This window comes from Leptodactylus fuscus, chromosome 8 (genome assembly GCF_031893055.1).
Source record: "Leptodactylus fuscus isolate aLepFus1 chromosome 8, aLepFus1.hap2, whole genome shotgun sequence".
In the NCBI taxonomy this organism is placed as follows: domain Eukaryota; kingdom Metazoa; phylum Chordata; class Amphibia; order Anura; family Leptodactylidae; genus Leptodactylus; species Leptodactylus fuscus.
Window position 1 is genome coordinate 81663289 of NC_134272.1, and position 21875 is coordinate 81685163.

The 21875-nt window shown below is 44.9% G+C and overlaps 1 protein-coding gene across 1 annotated transcript in view; it reads right to left on the reverse strand.

Moving 5' to 3' along the window:
* The window catches only part of KIF5C (kinesin family member 5C), a 39460-nt gene that overhangs the window by 346 nt on the left and 17239 nt on the right, over positions 1-21875 (reverse strand). Inside the window, exons 10-25 of the mRNA XM_075284514.1 lie at positions 21158-21306; positions 20930-21078; positions 16311-16486; positions 13081-13149; positions 12527-12733; positions 11914-12060; positions 11238-11426; positions 10776-10893; positions 9759-9835; positions 9102-9211; positions 7170-7271; positions 6763-6823; positions 5998-6069; positions 5005-5109; positions 4044-4260; positions 2959-3068 (exon numbers count right to left, since the gene is read on the reverse strand). Of these exons, the coding sequence (XP_075140615.1) occupies positions 2968-3068; positions 4044-4260; positions 5005-5109; positions 5998-6069; positions 6763-6823; positions 7170-7271; positions 9102-9211; positions 9759-9835; positions 10776-10893; positions 11238-11426; positions 11914-12060; positions 12527-12733; positions 13081-13149; positions 16311-16486; positions 20930-21078; positions 21158-21306 (2049 nt within the window). The 3' untranslated portion in view covers positions 2959-2967. The remainder of the gene's footprint in view (positions 1-2958; positions 3069-4043; positions 4261-5004; positions 5110-5997; positions 6070-6762; positions 6824-7169; positions 7272-9101; positions 9212-9758; positions 9836-10775; positions 10894-11237; positions 11427-11913; positions 12061-12526; positions 12734-13080; positions 13150-16310; positions 16487-20929; positions 21079-21157; positions 21307-21875) is intronic.

Sequence of the window (21875 nt, forward strand, 5' to 3'; positions counted from 1 at the left end):
GTTTAAGTATGGACGGAAGTAAAAGCTGCGCTCAGGCCCCTCTTATTACAATAGGTGGGGCACAATGCACTTTGTATAAGGAGTTCACAAACATACATGTGAATGGCGCCCTAGGGTACACTCTCTGTGCAAATTTTACTGTGATTTTTGGTGGAGTTTCTTAGTTTTACAGGTGAAACGTATTTAAAAGGAGTTGTCCAGGCTTGAGTCCTAAATATCAGATCTGTGATTGCCTAACATGTGGCACCCCCACTGATCGGCTTTTCTCAGGAGCTGATACAGAGAATGGAGCAGGAAGCAGACAGCGCTGATCTCTGCATAGAAGCCAGATCAGGTACTGCAGCCAGTGGCGTAACTAGGAATGGCGGGGCCCCGTGGCGAACTTTTGACATGCCCCCCCCCTCCCTCCTATGCATTCCTGTGTGCTCTATTATGCCCCATAGTGGCCCCTGCACACAGTATTATGTCCCATAGTGGCCCCTGCACACAGTATTATACCCCACAGTGGCCCCTGCACACAGTATTATACCCCACAGTGGCCCCTGCACACAGTATTATGTCCCATAGTGGCTCCTGCACAAAGTATTATACTCCATAGTGGCCCCTGCACACAGTATTATACCCCATAGTGGCCCCTGTACACAGTATTATCCCCCATAGTGGCCCCTGTACACAGTATTATCCCCCATAGTGGCCCCTGTACACAGTATTATCCCCCATAGTGGCCCCTGCACACAGTATTATACCCCATAGTGACCCCTGCACACAGTATTATGCTCCATAGTGGCCCCTGCACACAGTATTATCCCCCATAGTGGCCCCTGCACACAGTATTATGCTCCATAGTGGCTCCTGCACACAGTATTATGCCCCATAGTGGCCCCTGCACACAGTATTATCCCCCATAGTGGCCCCTGTACACAGTATTATCCCCCATAGTGGCCCCTGCACACAGTATTATACCCCATAGTGACCCCTGCACACAGTATTATGCTCCATAGTGGCCCCTGCACACAGTATTATCCCCCATAGTGGCCCCTGCACACAGTATTATGCTCCATAGTGGCTCCTGCACACAGTATTATGCTCCATAGTGGCCCCTGCACACAGTATTATGCCCCATAGTGGCCCCTGCACACAGTATTATGTCCCATAGTGGCCCCTGCACACAGTATTATGCCCCATAGTGGCCCCTGCACACAGTATTATGTCCCATAGTGGCTCCTGCACACAGTATTATGCCCCATAGTGGCCCCTGCATACAGTATTATGCCCCATAGTGGCCCCTGCACACAGTATTATGTCCCATAGTGGCCCCTGCACACAGTATTATGTCCCATAGTGGCTCCTGCACACAGTATTATGCCCCATAGTGGCCCCTGCACACAGTATTATACCCCATAGTGGCCTCTGCACACAGTATTATGTCCCATAGTGGCCCCTGCACACAGTATTATGTCCCATAGTGGCTCCTGCACACAGTATTATGCCCCATAGTGGCCCCTGCACACAGTATTATGCCCCATAGTGGCCCCTGCACACAGTATTATGCCCCATAGTGGCCCCTGCACACAGTATTATGTCCCATAGTGGCCCCTGCACACAGTATTGACATTCCTGTGCCCCCGTCCTCCATTACCTGCCATCTCCTGGTTATTACTACTAAATATTAACCAGAAATTCCTCGGAGCTGCTCAATTTCCTTGTACAGGATGTGCAATTACTAATCCACACTCATTAGCCCAGCGAGGCTTAGTAGAGACACCCTGTATACAGAGAGGTGATAGACATGGACCACAGGACACAATATCAGATGTGTACACCAGTAATGGAGGAGGAGGTCATAACCATGAGAAGTCACTGAAGTGCAGAGGACTGCGGAGCCAGGAGAACTACATGGACCATGTCAGGCAGACTATCTGATAGACCTATCCACAAGTACAGAGAGGGTAACATTACCTGAGCCAGCATAGAGAAATGTGAGTTTATTACGTGTACCCATCTTTAGGTTTCTTACAAGTAACAGTCACATATACAGTAGTGTATACCATAAGCATAAAGACTCCATACACTTCAAAGGGAACGTGTCACCAGGAAATGACATATAATAATTATAAATAAAATATGTATTTATTTCTACTTTTTTATTTTCTACGCCACCATCTATATTTTAAAAAGTACTAAATCCCGCAATTTTCACTCTGGTCTCCAAGCCTAATAATAGACTTACACTCACCAATTCTATAGAAGTTTTCTTTTCAACATTACATCACAGACGAGACTGCAATATTAGATAACCTCTCTATAGGTAACACCACTGAGCTAGCATTACATCACTACTGACAATAGAGGATGTCACATCTTATCTTTTCCCCCTCCCTACAAAGAACATGTCCAAAAAAAAACTCTCCCATAGACCTCAATGAGTCGGCTCCAGACTATTGCTGCCTATGGCCATGATTATGCTGTAAAGCAGATCACTAAATGCTGTTAATAGAGCAGAGGAGAAGCTCAGGCAAGATGGCCGAGCCCTATAAGGGAATAGAATTAATCAATCCGCAATCAGAAAATAAAAACAAATTACAAAAAAAGTGATAAATTCAGTATTTTACTTTTCACTTCATTTCTGCTTTTAATACATTTTAAAAGGGTGACACATTCCCTTTAAATTGAGCTGACAGCGCCAACTAGTGGCGATATTAAGAATAACAGAATTAGTGTACCATGATTGAAAGCACTTACCAGCAGCTGTGAGATTTCAGCTCTGAAGTTGCAGAACTATGAATACAGCAGTGAATTCTAGTGCAGGATCAGTACAAGGTATGTGACCCAGTGTATGGAATATTCTGTTACAATGTGTCAGTTTATACCTCGTCTCCCTCAGCCTTTACAATGGTATAGTGATGGGCATGACTAGATGACACTGATGCTGATAAGTTCTCATCCACGTTCACTTACCTTTGTCACTTATTTTGTGTTGTGGTAGTAAGATGAACCTCCACCTCCTCGGATAGCGTGTACCGCTGTAGGAGAGGATGCTGGGTAATGTCCGGGGCGAATTGGTTTTGCTGGATTAATATAAAAAAGTTTGTTTAACCAGGTCACTTATAGATGTTGCACCCAAAGAAATAGCACGGGTTATGGTCTGCTATATGGCCTGGACCACAACTGCGTTTGGGTTTCCATTCGGGGAGTCTGCTTGGGGACCCCCTGAACGGAAACCTAATCCGCATAAAAAAGTGGTTACCTAAGGAAACCCGCGGACCCCATAGACTATAATGGGGTCCGTGTAGTTTCTGCACAAAAAATGCGTAGAGAAAAGAGCTGTTTGCATATTTCACGCGGATAGGGGAAGGGAAAGGTCCAAATGCAGATGTGAACCCGGCCTAACAGACATTGCTAATAAGTATGATTGTTGCTAAAAACAGCCTAATCCAGCCTCATCCCGACATGATGAGAAAACATGGCTGGAACGTCCTTTGACCACTTAAAGAGGTTTGAAAAATTGTCTATGTTCCCTCCTGCAAAGAGCGCCACTCTAAGCCGCGGACTGTGACTAGTATGACAGTAAAGTCCTGAATGGCGTTCAGCTGCAATACCAGATACAACCTGAAGGCAAGGGTGGCGCCAGTACTAAGGTTTAAATGAAAAGTTACATGACATGTAAATAATCTAATCTAATTACACTACATCTATAGTCAGTCTTAAAGTGGCTAAACTTTACATAAATGTTTACAGAATGTGAAGACCATCGAAGGTGCATTGGGATGTTGACTGTCACCCAAGGCAGAGAACAGAGGAAAGGATTGGGCAGTTGGATTTCAACATGGCCTATCCTTTGTCCTCTTGTGAGACAAGTATCCATAAGAGGTTTCCATCAGCGGCTTATTCCCTTGTCCTTATTGTGAACATGTGCAGACTCAGTCCAGAGTGCATATGTATAGGAAGGGGTCAGAAGGAATAAATGTAGGTAAAGGAGCACTCCGCTGACAACTACTCAATACAGATCTCAAGGACAAAGCTCATTCCAACCCGCTGCTCACCAATCTGGGCAGAGTGCACTCTCCGTGCCATGTTCTTCGCTCTCACAGCTTCCTTGATGCGGTCAACCTCCTGCTGGTAGCGCTTGCGGTCCCTCATGGCGTTCTCTTTGGCTTCCTTAAGAGCACCTTCCAAGGCTTTGACTCTCTCAGCCGTGGCCCGAAGACGTTTCTCTAGTTTAGGAAGTTCACAGCGCAGATCTGCGTTATCCCGGACCAGCTGCAAGGAACACAAGAGGATCAGGAGAACAGCCACAACATTGGGGCAGCGTCTGGTATTAAGGATGTCCAATATCTGGAAGATCAGGGGTCAGAGCGCACCTTCCGGCCGCCCCTGCTCTAGGTTACCAGCAATCACAAGGACTTCTCTTATAGACATTTATGACCTGGCTTTAGCAACCTGCACATGTCTTCTCATGTCCGGTATGTATGCCGTCTGTTATGTGCTAGTTATGGCCTAGTCGTGCTTGTTTATATGTGATGTTAATGCCGATTTACCCTGTAATCATAATGGCAGCCACTAGGGGGACTTGTTTTGTAACCCACGTTTTGCAACCTTTTTAACACCACTTGGCAATAAAATAGTGGCAGATTATGATTTTACACCACAAAGTGAGCAGGGCCATCGTCCGCACTATGTTCACTTTTGTGCTTTTTGAGCTGGCAAAGATTACGGCAGAGAAGGAACAACCCAGCAGGGGATGCACGTGATTTATAACAAGGCATCTCATCATGTATCAGGTGAATCCTCTGCCATCAATGGGATCATCAAGACTAACTATAATACACCAGTCTAGATAATTCTGCCCGTAGACTTTAGAATGGACATTAGCAGCAATAGTGACCTGCATTTACTTATGGACTAGCGCCACCTAGTGGACGTACTATACACATACATCCAGATGTGTTCTGCTGCGGATCACTGCAAAGAACAGCTTGTCAGTCAGCAGGGTTCAGCTCTCACCTGTTTGTGAACTTTTGTCAGCTGCTCCAGATTGTTCTCCAAGAAGGAAATCTTCTGTTTCTGTGCCGCGCTTCCTCCAGCATCATCACTGTCCAACTCCACACTCTGCAAACATAGCAAGATCTTAATCCAGGAGCATAAAGGGTGAGAAAACAAACACTTGTATCTGACATGATGAAGAATCCCCAGAGGCAGGAGACTTGATCATGTAACAAAGGCTAAGGGTACGCTCACATGCCAGAAAATGGAGAGAAATTTCTATTCATTTTCCACTGCCATGTTCGGGCACAAAGTAGTCCATGTCACTCTACTGCCGATTAGACCCAGATCAATGGACTTGATCAATGAAGCCGTGGAATCTGAATTGGATGTGGAATCCGCGGAAAGATCAAGTAGGATGCTGATTTATTAGGGCTAGTTCACACGGGGGCAAGGAGGCAGATTTTGACAGCGGATTTCGCCTCAAAATCCGCCTCCATACAATGGTGGTCTATGGAGACCACTAGCGTTCTTTCTTCCGCTATCTGTATGTTGCTGATAGCGGAAAAAAGAAGCGAGCTGCCCTTGCTTCAGGCGGAAGCAACCTCCGGTGTCGGCCTATTCATTTGAGCCGACTCCGGAGGGGGAAGCCGCGACCACGACGGTCGTGGCAGGCGGGTTTTGAACCGAGAGTGACGCGGCTCCCTGCGTCACTCCCGGTGCCAAGATCCGCCCCACCGGCCCCCAAGTGAACAAGCCCTTAAGCTCCCTGCTGTAATCTCTGCCTCCTAGCAGAAGCAGAGCTGAGTTTTCTACATGCAGTAGAGCTTGTCATTAGATACAATACACCGTAGTATTAGGATTCTGGTTTCTATGGTTTTCCATTAGGTTAGGATTGCAGGTAAACCCATTGCATTCTCTTAGCACTTAAGTACTTGTACGACCCCCAGGGGTTTGTCGGCATTTACTAGAGAATGACTCTGTTGCTAGGAAGATATCACAGAAGACACAAACCTTCTTCACTCTGGTGGTGAGATCCTGAACAAAGAGCCTGCGCAGGTTATGTAAGGTCTGAAGTTCACGGGCCTATAGAGGAAAGATGGCAAGAGATTTCAGGATTTAAAAAAATCTAATATGTTATCACAAACAACAAATTACTGGAGATGTTTAGAGAATAATGGGGAGGAACGGCAGTGATGTGGGGTTGGGGGTGAGCAAGTGGGGACAGGCCCTGATGTGACTAATGAGGGGCAATGATGTAGGGCCTGGACTGAGAAGTGGGACAGGACCCTGATGTGACTAATGAGGGGCAATGATGTAGGGCCTGGACTGAGAAGTGGGATAGGCCCTGATTTGACTGATGGGGGGGGGCAGTGATGTAGGACCTGGACTGGGAAGTGGGACAGGCCCTGCTGTGACTGATGAAGGGCAGTGATGTAGGACCTGGACTGGGAAGTGGGACAGGCCCTGCTGTGACTGATGGGGGGAAGTGATGTAGGACCTGGACTGAGAAGTGTGAACAGACCCTGATATGACAGGTGGGACCAGTGATGTAGGCGGAAATAGGAGACTATGGCAGTGACGTAAAGCCTGCACTGGAGAAGTGGGGAGACACCCTAATGTGACAAATAGGGAAAGTGAGTCTGGCCTGGGAAAGCAGGTGGTCTGTTCAGATGTCTTTTGACCAAATGAATTAACCTTAGAGATGTTACCATACTCCATAACTACGTAACACAAAGCAACATGATAATGACGTCGGAGCTCATGCAGGCTACATACCACCGTCTCCTCTAAGCCTTTGAGATCCTCCCGTGATTGCTCCCTCTTCTCATTCAGCTCCCTATGGATGTAAGACAGAGACAATAATCCCATATACTGCCTGACCATCTACGATGGGCAGATAGTACAGATATACAATACAGTCAGGCAATATATCAGAGAACAAAACCTCACACTTCAGGAGAAGATCATTTAAAAGTTAGACATTGGCTGACGTATGTCGCCATACTGATGGTGAAGGTTCACATAGTGACTGCTATTTCTGGACATTAATTTGATTTCCCATTTACAGTTTTATTATTGAGTTCAATGTATAGCCAGTCTACAGGGAGCTCCCCCTAGTGGTGGCTGCAGACAGAATATTATCATGTAACCATCTGCCTAAAGAGGGGAGTTGGGGCACTTACACAAGTTTTTGCAGTTCCATCTCTCTCTGTTCATCCTCGGCCTTCAGTTTCTCATAGTCGGAGGTCAGTTTGTCTTTCTGGAGTTGCAGCTTCTGGTTGAGGCTGTAAAGGTAATGCGAAAAGTAAAAATAAGTAACCTGCACTTCAGCTCTTGCACAACAACACAGACAAAAACTGGAGGTATTCAGACTGTACTGTCCAAACACTGTATGAAGGTCCTAGCAAATACATCTAACATATCCCATAGGCCGCCATTCACCTAACAGAGGCTTAAGAGTTTCAGTTTGGCCTCTATTGAGGTATTGCACATTCTTATTCTTCTGTACAGAATAGCAGCCAGGATCAGTGAATGGCTGTGCATGAAAGATTTTGATGCTGAGGCCTCACTTGGTGGAAACGCCGTGCCAAAAAATGTAGGGTTCTACAGTACCTGCAAATTGGATGGGATTCTGGATAATCCCATCCACACACTTTAGAAAAATATCTGTAGTGGACATGCTGCGATTATAAAAAAAACAAACAAACTGGTTTTGTAAATCGCAGCATGTCAATTATACCTACTGAAACGTTGTTTTCAATAGGTTAGTGTCACCAGACCCCAGTATATCACCCCAGCCCTGCAGGTAGATAGGTTACTGTCACCAGACCCAGCATATCACCCCAGCTCTGCAGATAGATAGGTTAGTGTCACCAGACCAGCATATCACCCCAGCTCTGCAGATAGATAGGTTAGTGTCACCAGACCCAGCATATCACCCCAGCCCTGCAGATAGATAGGTTAGTGTCACCAGGACCAGCATATCACCCCAGCCCTGCAGATAGATAGGTTAGTGTCACCAGAACCAGCATATCACCCCAGCTCTGCAGATAGATAGGTTAGTGTCACCAGGACCAGCATATCACCCCAGCCCCGCAGATAGATAGGTTAGTGTCACCAGACCCAGCATATCACCCCAGCTCTGCAGATAGATAGGTTACTGTCACCAGAACCAGCATATCACCCCAGTCCTGCAGATAGATAGGTTAGTGTCATCAGAACCAGTATATCACCCCAGTCCTGCAGATAGATAGGTTAGTGTCATCAGACCCAGCATATCACCCCAGTCCTGCAGATGATGACACTATCACCAGGACCAGCATATCACCCCACCCTGCAGATAGATAGGTTAGTGTCACCAGGACCAGCATATCACCCCAGCCCTGCAGATAGATAGGTTAGTGTCATCAGACCCAGCATATCACCCCAGCCCTGCAGATAGATAGGTTACTGTCACCAGAACCAGCATATCACCCCAGTCCTGCAGATAGATAGGTTAGTGTCATCAGAACCAGCATATCACCCCAGTCCTGCAGATAGATAGGTTAGTGTCATCAGAACCAGAATATCACCCCAGTCCTGCAGAGAGTTAGGTTAGTGTCACCAGAACCAGCATATCACCCCAGCCCTGCAGATAGATAGGTTAGTGTCACCAGACCCAGCATATCACCCCAGCCCTGCAGATAGATAGGTTACTGTCACCAGAACCAGTATATCACCCCAGCCCTGCAGATAGATAGGTTACTGTCACCAGAACCAGCATATCACCCCAGCCCTGCAGATAGATAGGTTACTGTCACCAGAACCAGCATATCACCTCAGCCCTGCAGATAGATAGGTTACTGTCACCAGAACCAGTATATCACCCCAGCCCTGCAGATAGATAGGTTACTGTTACCAGAACTAACATATCACCCCAGCCCTGCAGATAGATAGGTTAGTGTCACCAGAACCAGCATAGGTGTGGGTGTACATTCTAGATGTAGTTTAACACCTCAGATCAGTAAGGATTTTCTACTGCCTGAAATACCTCCGCTATATTCACCCATCCCACCAGCCGGTGTTACTATACAGGCAGTATGAGATGGGTAACAGTGCCGCCATTCCCTACTTACTCCTTAAGGTCATCGATCATTTTCTGCTTTTCTTCTATTTCATCCCGTAGGCGAGACAGCTGCTTCTGATGCGCCTCTCGGTGACTCTCCATCTGCTGCTCCAAAGTTTTCTGGTGACACAAGATTGTTATATTGGTTATCACCTTCCTATAGTACATGCCTAGTAGTGATACGAGAACACTAACAGTTCAGTGATATGTACAGAACATCCTGGCACTGCTACATGTGTGGTCTCTCATGGCAGGGCGGGCAACTGGCACCAGCAGGATAATGCTTGCCCAAACACACAAGGGTTCCCTAGGAATACCTCCACCAGATTACAACATTTCCTGGTCCTGCCCAGTCACCAGATCCAGAATTTCTGGGACCAGCTGGGATGTCACCAACCTACGAATGTGCAGGATCTACAGACCCAACTGTAACATCTGTGGATATATGTGTATACAGAACCTGTATCCCTCCAAATCCAGCCGTATCTCATCTTGGGTCTCACAGAGATAGTGGGGGACGGTCAATGGGCTCAATAGATTTTAGTTGGCGGTTTTCCCTAATGTTAACAGGATCTGTCCACAATGTAAATTTTCACCTCTCTTTGATGCATACTATAATCTGATTATACAAAGGTCATATAACACAGTGATATAAGACATGACCAACCTTCATCTCCTCGGCATCTTGAAGTCGGGTCAGGTGCTCCTTTTCCTTATCCTGGAAGGACACTTCATGCATTTTTTCTGTACAGAAATAAACAGCAATAAGTACACAGAAATGTATTACGTGCCAGATATTGCCTTGCTTCAGACACAAATTGATGTCAATGGATGCAATACATAAACCCGCATGTAAAACATAAATCTGCCAAAGCTTCTCTATTACATCCATATATACCAATAGAGAATACAGAAAAACCCTTTAATGCACGACATATTAAAAAACATTGCAAGGACCAAAGAACAATCTGCACTTCACCCATAGAACAAATTCAGTCTTTCATTAGTTCGGACACACAACGCGTTTTGGGCACGAATTTGCCCTTTCTCAAGTGCAACGAACTGAAGTCTCTTCTTTTACATAAACAGCGCCTCACCTGTCCGCAGGTTGTGTAAGATATTGCAGCTCATCCTACTCTCATCACTAGAGTTGAGTTGCAATACTAGACACAGCCCCTTGAAAGTCATATTTTTCTATTCGTATAAATCCCTTCCTGCTGCAGCCATTTTTTATTTTTTGATTTTCATTCTCTACTCTGCCGTTTCCAAAACCATAAATTTTATATTTAGAATTTTGGCCTTAAAGGTCTTTAAGGTCTTTAATTTGTGATCAGTAGAGGTCTAAACCCAGTGACCCCACCAACAACCAGAGTGTAGGGACAATGGAGCTTGCTATATCACACATGTGCAGTTTCCTTCTATAATATCAACCACACTTCCAAGAGGAAACTAATATTCTGAACAACTCGACGTTGTAATTCCCAAATGTTTCTATAAACTGTATCTCTTTATAAGCAAATAATTCTAATAAACGCAGAATTCACGTATTAATACGGAACTAGCAAAATCATGAACTACTCAGCAGGGAACATGTGTATCATGTGCACAGAGGTCATGCATAATACAAGGCTGTAATAAAATTATATTCCCAATTAATGAGCTCTAATTGGAGACGACTCATTACCTTGTGCGTGGAGTTTTGCCAGCTCTTCATTGAGAGAGTCCTGGGCTTCCTCCAGCTGCCTGCGCCGCTGCTCCATGTTTTGCATGTAATCGGTCAGGGATTTGATCTTTGCTTCATGCTGGGAGGAAATATATAAAATCTCCAGAGTTAAAAATTTCTCTCCAGAATTTCAAATGTAGTTTAATATAGGAAATCTTTAACTGCGCGCAGTACCACCAACATCCTGCGGGAGTGCTATAGAATTAATCAATACCTCTAACTATATTTCTTCATTGGCTTTCACTTAGTAGTGTGATGATGGCAAAACTACAGCTCTCACCATACCGTGGCAGCCACAGACTATCAGGGCATGCTGGAAATTGTAGTTCTGCAACCACTGAAGAGACAACAGCTTGTGGATACTGATCCACAACTGCAATTATTTATAACCACTGCATTGGAAAATATGGATACATTACCTACCTGGGAACTGAGGAGTTGGCACGCCGCAAGCTCCTTTTCGGTGGCATTTATTTTGCGGTTTGCCTCAATCTGTGCCGTCTCCAGCTGCTTGCTGCGATTTGCTAAAGACTTGACCTCAGATTTCATTTTGCTAATGTAGAGGCGAGCCATGGTGAACTCCTCTTCGATGACTCCATTCACATCAGCCAACTACAATCAAAGGGTTAAATCTGATATAGAAGACACAACAAAACATGAATTGCTGCACAATGAGATTCTGGACTCTTAAGGGGGTTGACAAAGATTCGAAAAACATGGCCACTTTCGAACAGAAACAGCGACACACATAGGTGGTGTTTGGTAATGCACCTCAGCTCCTTTAAAGTGAATAGGGTTGTAAGGGTGTATGTACATGGTGCATGAGGGAGCATGTAAAATTGCATGAGAAAATGCAAAAACTGCATGCAGTTTTGATATGTTTTTAGTGCAGTTTCTTAATTTTACAGGTCAAACTGCACAATAACAGAACCAAAACTGCACCACGTATGTATATGCATATACTCCAATACTTTGGAATGCAGCACCTTGACTGTTAAGGACAACCTCTTTAATGTTTTTTATGAATGAACTGATGAAGTCCAGTCCTTAAAAAAGTAAAACAAATAAAAAAAAAAATCTAGAAAAGTAAAAAAATTACCGTTTTGACATCATTTGTGCCAATAATGCCACCAATCTCGCCCAGATCCTTCAGCAGCAGATTTAGGATCTCGGTCGCCCGCTTCTTCTGGTGGCTGCTGAGTTCTTGCAGCTGATTGAGTTCACGTTGTGTTGCAATCAGACTGGTCTGTGAATGGAGAGGATGTTATTAGGATTAAAGATTTGTTTGCAGTTTGTAACTTTCTAATGCATTTTGCATACTAAGGGATTAAGTATGCAAAATGCAATGCAATTATGGCAAAATTTGCACCAAAGAATTGTCTGAAAGAACTTGAAATTGTGGGGTTCCCCAGTGATCAACAGGACGGGGACCAAAAGTTCCCCTAAAGCCTCCTTGTGAGCTAGCATGACCAGAACTCCATTCACTGCTATGGGGCTGCAGAGACTGTAATCTCCAGCAGCGCCCACAGCACCATAGAAGTGATTGGAGTGCCATTCATACAAGTGCACTTGCACTCCCATTTACAAGGAGGCCTTAGAGGGTGACCCAGCAGTCGAGCACTTATTCCCTGTTCTGTAGATAAGGGGATAAGTGTCCATAATGATACAACCCCTTTAAGGAGTATCAAGTCATATACAGATCAGGCCTCTACCGTTTTCTGTGTCAGCTCATCTGTCAGCTGCTCGTTGGCTTTGGTCTTGTCCTCGACCTCCTGAGACTTCTGGTCATAGTTTACAGCCAGCTCCTCAAGGGCCTGGAGAACTTCTTTGACTTCATCCTTAGCAGCGTCATTCTCAATCTGTAGCCGGGTAAGTTCTTCTTGGATTTTCTCATAGTCTCTGCGGGTTGATGCCAGGAGCTGTCAAAGCAAAAAAAATTGCATCAAATGTACAGAAAGAAAAGAAAAAACAAGACCCTCTGTCATAGTGTCCTAGCAAACGGCGCAACATTGTGGCTGCAAAATAAATCCCCCATCAACGGTGCGGTCGGATACATATCAGCCAGGTCTGTGTATAGATTTGTTACAACATCTCAAAGAAATACGGATTACAATATAGAAAACCAAAGTTGAGGATCTTTGCTGTAAGATGGCGGATGGAGTCAGATGGCGAACGTAGATGTGGAGCAGAAATGCCTTATAATACAAGATAAAAGCGATGACCCTCGGATATCAAACTACCCCATCCAGAATTACGGGGAATTTACCTCGTCTTGATCCAGCATTTGCTGCTTCAGCTTCTCGGCGAGCTGACTCTGCTGATTGATTTCATCATCCTATGAATAAATAAAGGTAAAATATTAATATCTCTGTATAGATACAGTATACAGATATACAGCACCAGCGGATTTATTACTATCGACCATAACTGGCACATGGGAAGTGCTGTCTGGTGCACTTCTGGTATCAGGGAGATATTTAAAGTGAACACGTCAAGAGACGTCTGCTGTAAAGTCATGTCATATAGCTTGGAGATGCTAGTGGTATATGAGCACTGGGACCCCACCAATCCATAAAACCCATCCTTGGTTTAGTGTCGTGTTCTCTTCACCGCTTTCCCCTGTACAATGGTGCCCACTTACTTGCAGCACTGAGTAGGGGTTCCTTGCAAAACTAGGTTGCTGGGGCTGACATGGTGCAGGGAAAACTTAGAAGAGAACACAGCACTATACCACTGCTGAGTCTCTGGATCAAGGGGATCCTATAGATTGAACTCACCCCCCACCCTAGTATGGCATATCCTGTGATAAGATGAGAATACCCCTTTACTGAAGCCATTAGTTAGAAATCTACATGTCCTGTACTGTAACACTGATTGCCTTCCTTTAGGATAGGTTACCAATATCAGATTGGTGGGGATCAGACACCTGGAACCCCCACCGATCAGCTGTGTGAGTGCTGCGGCCACTTTGCTCAGCACTAGGAACAGCGCCGTACATTGTGTAGTGGTTTTGCTTGGTATTGCAGCTCAGCTACATTCATTCAATGCAGTGACCGATGAAGGTGACGTCACTGACCTGTAACGCAGAAGAGGCGCTCATCTGAACATGTCAGGTCATCAATATTGAACTACCTGCAAACCCCTTTAAGCTCATAGTTTGCATATGTGATGCAGATGGCAGACTCTTATAAATCAGCCTGTAACCTGCCCCAAACTAAAGTATGAGTGTGATTGTGCCCCCTGCTGGTGCCGGATGACCCTGAGAAATCCTACACAAGGTACATTTGCATCACAGGGACTTCTATAGGTGAAGTATTACGCCTTATACTTCCAGATGAGACTGCATGAATGTAAGAAGTCAGGACACCCTTAGAATAACACAGCTGTGCATTATGAAAAAAAACCCTGCCTTTTAATAAGTGGTTTTACCAATTAGTATTACAATGATACACTGGAAGCTGAAGATATTGTCGGCGTATTCAGCAAATGAAGACAATTAACACTGTAAAAACACATAATTATGAGGCGGCGGACCATTATTATTACTAATTATAGCTCTGAATCTAAAAAGTAAGAAAGTAAATGTACTCGAGATGACGTGTAACTACTCCAGCAGTGATACTGGCGCCTCCGAGACAGCGGGTATTATAATAGATGGTACAGGGTAAATCCAGATCAGGACGTTCCCATAGGAATTTTTCATTAATAAGAACACAAGGACCCCCCACAATGATAAACTCATCAGAGGGTGTCCTGATCTTATGACCCCCTCGGCAGTCAGCTGTATTCTGGTATAGTACACGCCTGCAGTGCCACAACAGGTGACATGAAGTATTACACTTCATCAAATTTGGTGCATAGGGACAGTCCATGCAGTGTATGCCTCATGTCGCCTGTTGTGGCACTGAGAACTGACTACTGGGGGTCACAATAGCAGGACACCCTTTGATCTGTTTATCATTGTGGAGGAAGTCAGAAGTCCATAATAGGTTATGCCAAAATCAGGAGTATCTCAGAACACCTAAAACAAGGTTCCTGAGCCTGTAGATGACACCACTAGGTGGTGCTCTTATGCAGATATAGTGGTGCACTTGTATACAGATGCTGGACATGTGTATTACGTGCTTCCACAGCTGCCCAGGAGAGGATTTTGTGACGTGTGATACATTTGTATCGCATTGCGTGTGATACATTTGCATTGCATTGCGTGCGATACATTTGCATTGCACTGCGTGTGATACATTTGCATTGCATTGCGTGTGATACATTTGCATTGCATTGCGTGTGATACATTTGCATTGCATTGCGTGTGATACATTTACATTGCGTGTGATACATTTGCATTGCATTGCGTGTGATACATTTGCATTGCATTGCGTGTGATACATTTGTATTGCATTGCGTGTGATACATTTGCATTGCATTGCGTGTGATACATTTGCATTGCATTGCGTGTGATACATTTGTATTGCATTGCGTGTGATACATTTGCATTGCATTGAGTGTGATACATTTGCATTGCATTGCGTGTGATACATTTGCATTGCATTGCGTGTGATACATTTGCATTGCATTGCGTGTGATACATTTGCATTGCATTGCGTGTGATACATTTGCATTGCATTGCGTGTGATACATTTGCATTGCATTGCGTGTGATACATTTGCATTGCATTGCGTGTGATACATTTGCATTGCATTTTGTGTGATACATTTGCATTGCATTGCGTGTGATACATTTGCATTGCGTGTGATACATTTGCATTGCATTGCGTTTGATACATTTGCATTGCATTGCGTGTGATACATTTGTATTGCATTGCGTGTGATACATTTGCATTGCATTGCGTGTGATACATTTGCATTGCATTGCGTGTGATACATTTGCATTGCATTGCGTGTGATACATTTGCATTGCATTGCGTGTGATACATTTGCATTGCATTGCGTGTGATACATTTGCATTGCATTGCGTGTGATACATTTGCATTGCATTGCGTGTGATACATTTGCATTGCATTGCGTGTGATACATTTGCATTGCATTGCGTGTGATACATTTGCATTGCATTGCGTGTGATACATTTGTATTGCATTGCGTGTGATACATTTGCATTGCGTGTGATACATTTGCATTGCATTGCGTGTGATACATTTGCATTGCATTGCGTGTGATACATTTGTATTGCATTGCGTGTGATACATTTGTATTGCATTGCGTGTGATACATTTGTATTGCATTGCGTGTGATACATTTGTATTGCATTGCGTGTGATACATTTGTATTGCATTGCGTGTGATACATTTGCATTGCATTGCGTGTGATACATTTGCATTGCATTGCGTGTGATACATTTGCATTGCATTGCGTGTGATACATTTGCATTGCATTGTGTGTATAGGTCTGCCTTTTCCAATGAATTCTTCAGTGCGGACACATTTCTTAAGGAAATAATGTAGACTACACAAGACACTGAGTACCACCGCCTGGTTCCAACCTTATCATCCAGCTGATGGTACAAAGAGGCAATGTCCTCATCATATTTCTTCTTTTCCTCAGATGAGATACAAGCAACGGCTGGGGGCAGGTTGTCAATGACTGGCGTGTTGTCGAATGGTTCCAGCGTCTTTTGATCCTTTGAGCCTATTTGTTCATCCACAGGTACGGCTTCTCCTGTGAGAAAATCATCAAACACGACATACTGGAATTATAGAACCACAAGTAACGGGTCAGAGGACAAAAAAACGCTAAAGGCTGCAAAGGGGATGAAAAAATTCTGCCGTCACCCGCATGTGCAGGGAGAGACCTGTAAATCTGAGTGAGAAGCCAAAGGGCCCAGGGGGGGCACTCATTTTTATGTTTTGTTTTTAACCTCTTCCTGACATCTGCCATACTAATAAATCAGATGTTTGATTTAAATATGACGTCCGCCGAGCAGGCGCCATAGCTGCAAGGTCTACACCTTGTCACATAGCAGAGACCCAACAGCGATGTCTATGATCAGTGTCCACTGCATTAGTATTGCAGTATATTGTACTATTCGTTAGACCCACTAGGAGGACTAAAAATAAATAGAAATCTATATACGGTATATATATGTAATATTATACTGAACCGTTTTTTTTTTTTTTTTTCTTTTTTTGTCAATGTAATAAATAAATAAGTAAAAAATAAAGTAAAATAATTTAAAGTATGTAATAATAATAATAATAATAATAATAATAATAATTAATATTCCAATACCATGCCAAAATCACAGGTTCTAGCCCCACCTCCGACAGCACAATACTAAATAAAAATTACCATAACCGAGAGGGAAAACTATTTTAGGCTAAGGTCCCTCGTAGCAAGTTGCGGCAAAAAGACAGCGATGGAAACACCGTAGCATTTTTCACAGAAAGGCCGGGTTCACACGGAGTAACATGGAGTGTATTTTGGAGTGTAATTTTATACGTGTAAAAAAATTTATGTGCGTATTTTGGAGCGTTTTTTTTTTTTTACACGTGGTGTTTCAGTAGCATTTATGGAAGCGTTTATTTTACACGCGTAAACGCTCCAAAAAACGCTCTGTGAAGGCTACTGAAACGCCACGTGTAAAAAAATGCTCTAAAATACGCGCGTAAATTTTTTACATGTGTAAAACTACACTCCAAAATACACTCCATTTTACTCCGTGTGAACGCAACCCAAAGGAAGGTCTGCAAAGGAAAACTCTGCCCCTATTACCCCTATACAGAAAACGCAGCATTTTTGCTGTAGTTCTTTTCTGCAACGTGTGGATGGGATTAGCCGGTACAGGCAAATGCAGTTTTTGCTGCAGAGGGCTAGCCTTGTTCTTAAAAAAGTTTTCTAGTACATAAAAAAAACACGCAAAAATAAAAATAACATAAAAATAAAGCCCTATGTGGTCACTGTAAAAGGGACGAAAAATTAGTCAAATAACCCAAAAGAAAAAAAAAATGTTGTTATAGCCCTCAAAACCTGCATGTACGAAAAAAACCAAAAATGTGTCTGGTCCTGGAAAATTGGCCTGGTGTTGAAGGGGTGTTTTCAGAAATATATTGAGGTCCTATTCTTAGGACAGGTCAGCAATACCAAATCATTGAGGGCCCGAAGCCTGAGGAGTTCATGGCTGTCCATGGCACTAATATCATATGGCCTGAAGGCTCCTTAGCACATATGTGAACATAGATTCATTCAGGAACCTTAAAAGGGCGGGTTTTGGTCAGAATAGGGGCACGTTTTATATTTTTAAAATTAATTTCTCAAAAAAAATCCAAATTTTACTTCGTCAATTTGGAGACAGGAGAGCCGAGGATCTCTCCGTGCTCGCCCACAGCTCGCTAACTCATTTCCTTTGCTTTGTCATGGTCCTGAAGACGTGACCGAGTCTCCGCCGAAGCTGTAATCACATTTATGAGTAATATTCCCGGCAATCTCCAGCCGGCTTCACCATGGCAACGTCACCGCTCTAATCAGAAAAACATCCACCGCTATACAGTCAGCGAAACCCCTGAGACCCAGCTCGCCATGAAAAGCGTGAACGGGACGCAGGCACGAAAGATTTGTGGTTATTTAACGGGCTATAAAGGTCAATGTGGTACCCATTTATATCGCCAGACTGCCACATGCATATACATTACATCTGACTACCGGCAATAGTCGGGGCTCTTAACCGTCTGGCTCAATGAGTTATTAAATCCGTGCGAGCGCCTTCGTGGAGAGAGGAATTACATACGTTACCATGGCCGCCGCTGTAATTGCGTTAGCAGCTATTATCCACTGGCACGGCTTGTACAGAAATAACAGGTCAAGGCTGAATATACCTATAACTATCACTAGTCAGGCCGGAACGGTTTATGAAATGTGACCCTATGGCTGTTGAGACTCTTTAACACTAGAAGTCCCAGAAAGCGGTCATTTAACATTTCTATCATTGCTTCAAATGGGAGCTCAAAATGTCTGGGACTTCTAGTGTTAAAAACGTAGAGAGTGGTCCAAAGGTATGGAGACCCATTTCGCCAGGGTGGTCCAAAGGTATGGAGACCCAGGGGCAACGCGGTGGCTCAGTGGTTAGCACTGCAGCCTTGCAGCGCTGGAGTCTTGAGTTCAAATCCTGCCAGGAACAACATCTGCAAGGAGTTTGTATATTCTCCCCATGTTTGCATGGATTTCCTCCCATTTCACAAAGACATACTGATAGGGAAAAAAATGTGCATTGTGATCCCTATATGTATATCCCTATATGGGGCTCCCAATCTACATTAAAAGAGACACCACAGTGGTGCAAAGGTACGGAGACAATAGGATGGTCCAAAAGGTATGGAGATACCTGAATAAATGGAAAGCGGTGGTTGGAAACACCATTCTGTATGTGGCCTGCTGCTAGGCTTAGGTTTGTGTATCAGAGACATATGTCACATGCATAATATCCCATATGAAAACACAGACTTGGAACTAAGATGGCAAATAGAAATATGGCCACCACCCCACACAGATTTACCCATTCCCCTTAGCACACAGGATGGTTCCCCCAACCAGGGCCGGCGTCAGCGCACGGCATAGTCGGGCAAGTGCCGGGGCCCACAGAGCCTCTGGGGGCCCCCCGGCACTTGCCTGTCACGATTTCAGCTCATCGGCGTCCGTCCGCCGATGAGCTGGAATACATACGCGATGCAGGAGCTGTGAGATCAGCTCCTGCTTTAAAGCTCCGGCCCGGCTTGCGTGTGTAGGCACGATGACGTCATCACATCACGCTTACACACGCAAGCCGGGCCGCAGCTAAGCAGGAGCTGATCTCACAGCTCCTGCATCGCGTATGTGACTGGAGGGAGAGAGAGAGGAGCGTCGGGGGAACGATGGAAGGTGAGTGATAGAAGGTGAGTGTAAGTGTTTGTTTTTTATTACATATTAAGGTGAAACATAATGAAGGGGGCCCATGAAACTGGGGGGCAAATGAAGGGGAGGGGGGGAACGGCATGACACTGGAGAAGATGAAGGGGGTGGGGAGAGAACGGCATGAAACTGGGGACAAAGATGGAGGGGGCCCAAAGAAACTGGGGGGCAAATGAAGGGGAGGGGGGAACAGCATGACACTGGGGCAGATGGAGGGGGGGAGAACAGCATGACACTGGGGCAGATGGAGGGGGTGGGGAGAGAACGGCATGACACTGGGGCAGATGGAGGGGGCCCAATGAAACTGGAGGGGGCCCAATGAAACTGAAGGGGCAAATGAAGGGGAGGGGGGGAACGGCATGACACTGGGGCAGAGACGGGGGACATGAAACTGTGGGCAGATGAAGGGGGAGAACGTGATGAAACTGGGGACAGAGATGGAGGGGGGACATGAAACTGGGGGCAGAGGAAGGGTGTATATGAAACTGGGGGAGAGATGGAGGGGGGGCATATAATTTACAGGTGACTGTAGGAGGATTATACTGTGTGGGAGCACATGATAAATGAATGAGAATGGGTGGAATCAACATAAAAGTGGGTGGAGCTAAATTTGCAGCGGCGCTACTCTACTCTTTAAAAGATTGGGAGGTATGGCGTTGGTGACGCCACACTCCTGCATGACGTCACTCGCTTCATCTGCAACGCACAGTGTCTCGACTCCCCCACCTCCTTTACAAGGGGGCCCACTGAGGCTCTGTCGCCCAAGGGCCCATAAAAACCTGGAGCCGGCCCTGCCCCCAACCACCATTTTCCATTTATTCAGGTGTCTCCATACTTTTAGATCACCTTGGTGGCGCCGTACCTTTGGACCACACTGCATATTTAAAGGGATTTTCTGGCTTATTTATATTTTTGGCCTATCCAATAATATATGATCAATAGGGGCCGGAAACTCAGCCCTAGACCAATCAAATTTTTTGCGATAGTGACTGAAGCATCTAAAGGGTAAAAGGAGTTTTTCTGACTCCAAGTCCTAGATATCTGTCGAGGTCCGACACCCAGACCTTGCATAGATCAGCTGTTGCAGCCCCCTCCGAGGGTCGGAATAGTATGACGGATGTCGGCAAGGAGTTAATGGCAGCACAACCATATCACACTGTCCTTTTCTTAAATGTATTCCTAATACTTATCCACTATTCATTTTGAAAGCCATTTTCTTACCGCCTCTCCATCTGTTCAATTCCATCTCAAGATGCTGAATGATATTCTTAAGTGACTTGTTTTTCTCCTTTTCTTTCTCATATTTCTTCTTCCACTCCTCAGCAGTCAGCTCCAGATTAACAGACACGGTGTTCTTAATAGTCTTGGCCCTGGTACAAGAGACACTTATATTAGCAACAAGAATGGCTTCTCTGCTGGGGTCCATGGGTTTCACGGACATGGATTTACCGCTGGCCAAACATGAGCGTGGATTTTGTTTCGGCTTCATTGAAGACAGACGGGGAGCAGCAGATGATGATGGTTGTCCGACAGTTGCCACCAAGGGAGTCCTGCAGTATTCTGGTCATCTTGCTGTCTCTATATGGAACATGGGTTTTCTAGGAAGCAAACAAGACAAGGCCGGAAAACTCAAAAAGTTATTCCCATGATTGGTGGGGGTTTGATTCAGGGGCGTAAGTAGAAGGGGTGCAGAGAGAGCAATCGGTATCAGGCCTTGAAGCCTGATAAGGTTCAAAGGACTCTCTGTGACATAAGACAACACCAAAATTATAGCTAGCACCTGCACAGCCAGATGATCAGGGCACCGCTGTGCAAAGAAAGTCTAATAGGACACACAGCACTATGCCAACGCTGCATCACTTCCATCCTCAGGATCAGTCAGACCAAACACTGATGGTACAAAATGAGATATCTGATATACAAGCCATCTCTTGGTCAATGATATAGATCAATTCCGGGATCCTGGGAAAGCTGAGTGACAGCAAATGGGGAGAATTTATTAAAACCAGAGTTTGGTACACTAGCCTTAATAAAGTCCCCAACTAGTATGATATGGTCCCGATTATTAAGAGGCCCCGACGTAGATGGGAATACGGGCATGTGTCCAGAATCACACAACTATCTCAGTCTCTTGAATGGCAACTACTAGAGATGAGCGAGTAGTATT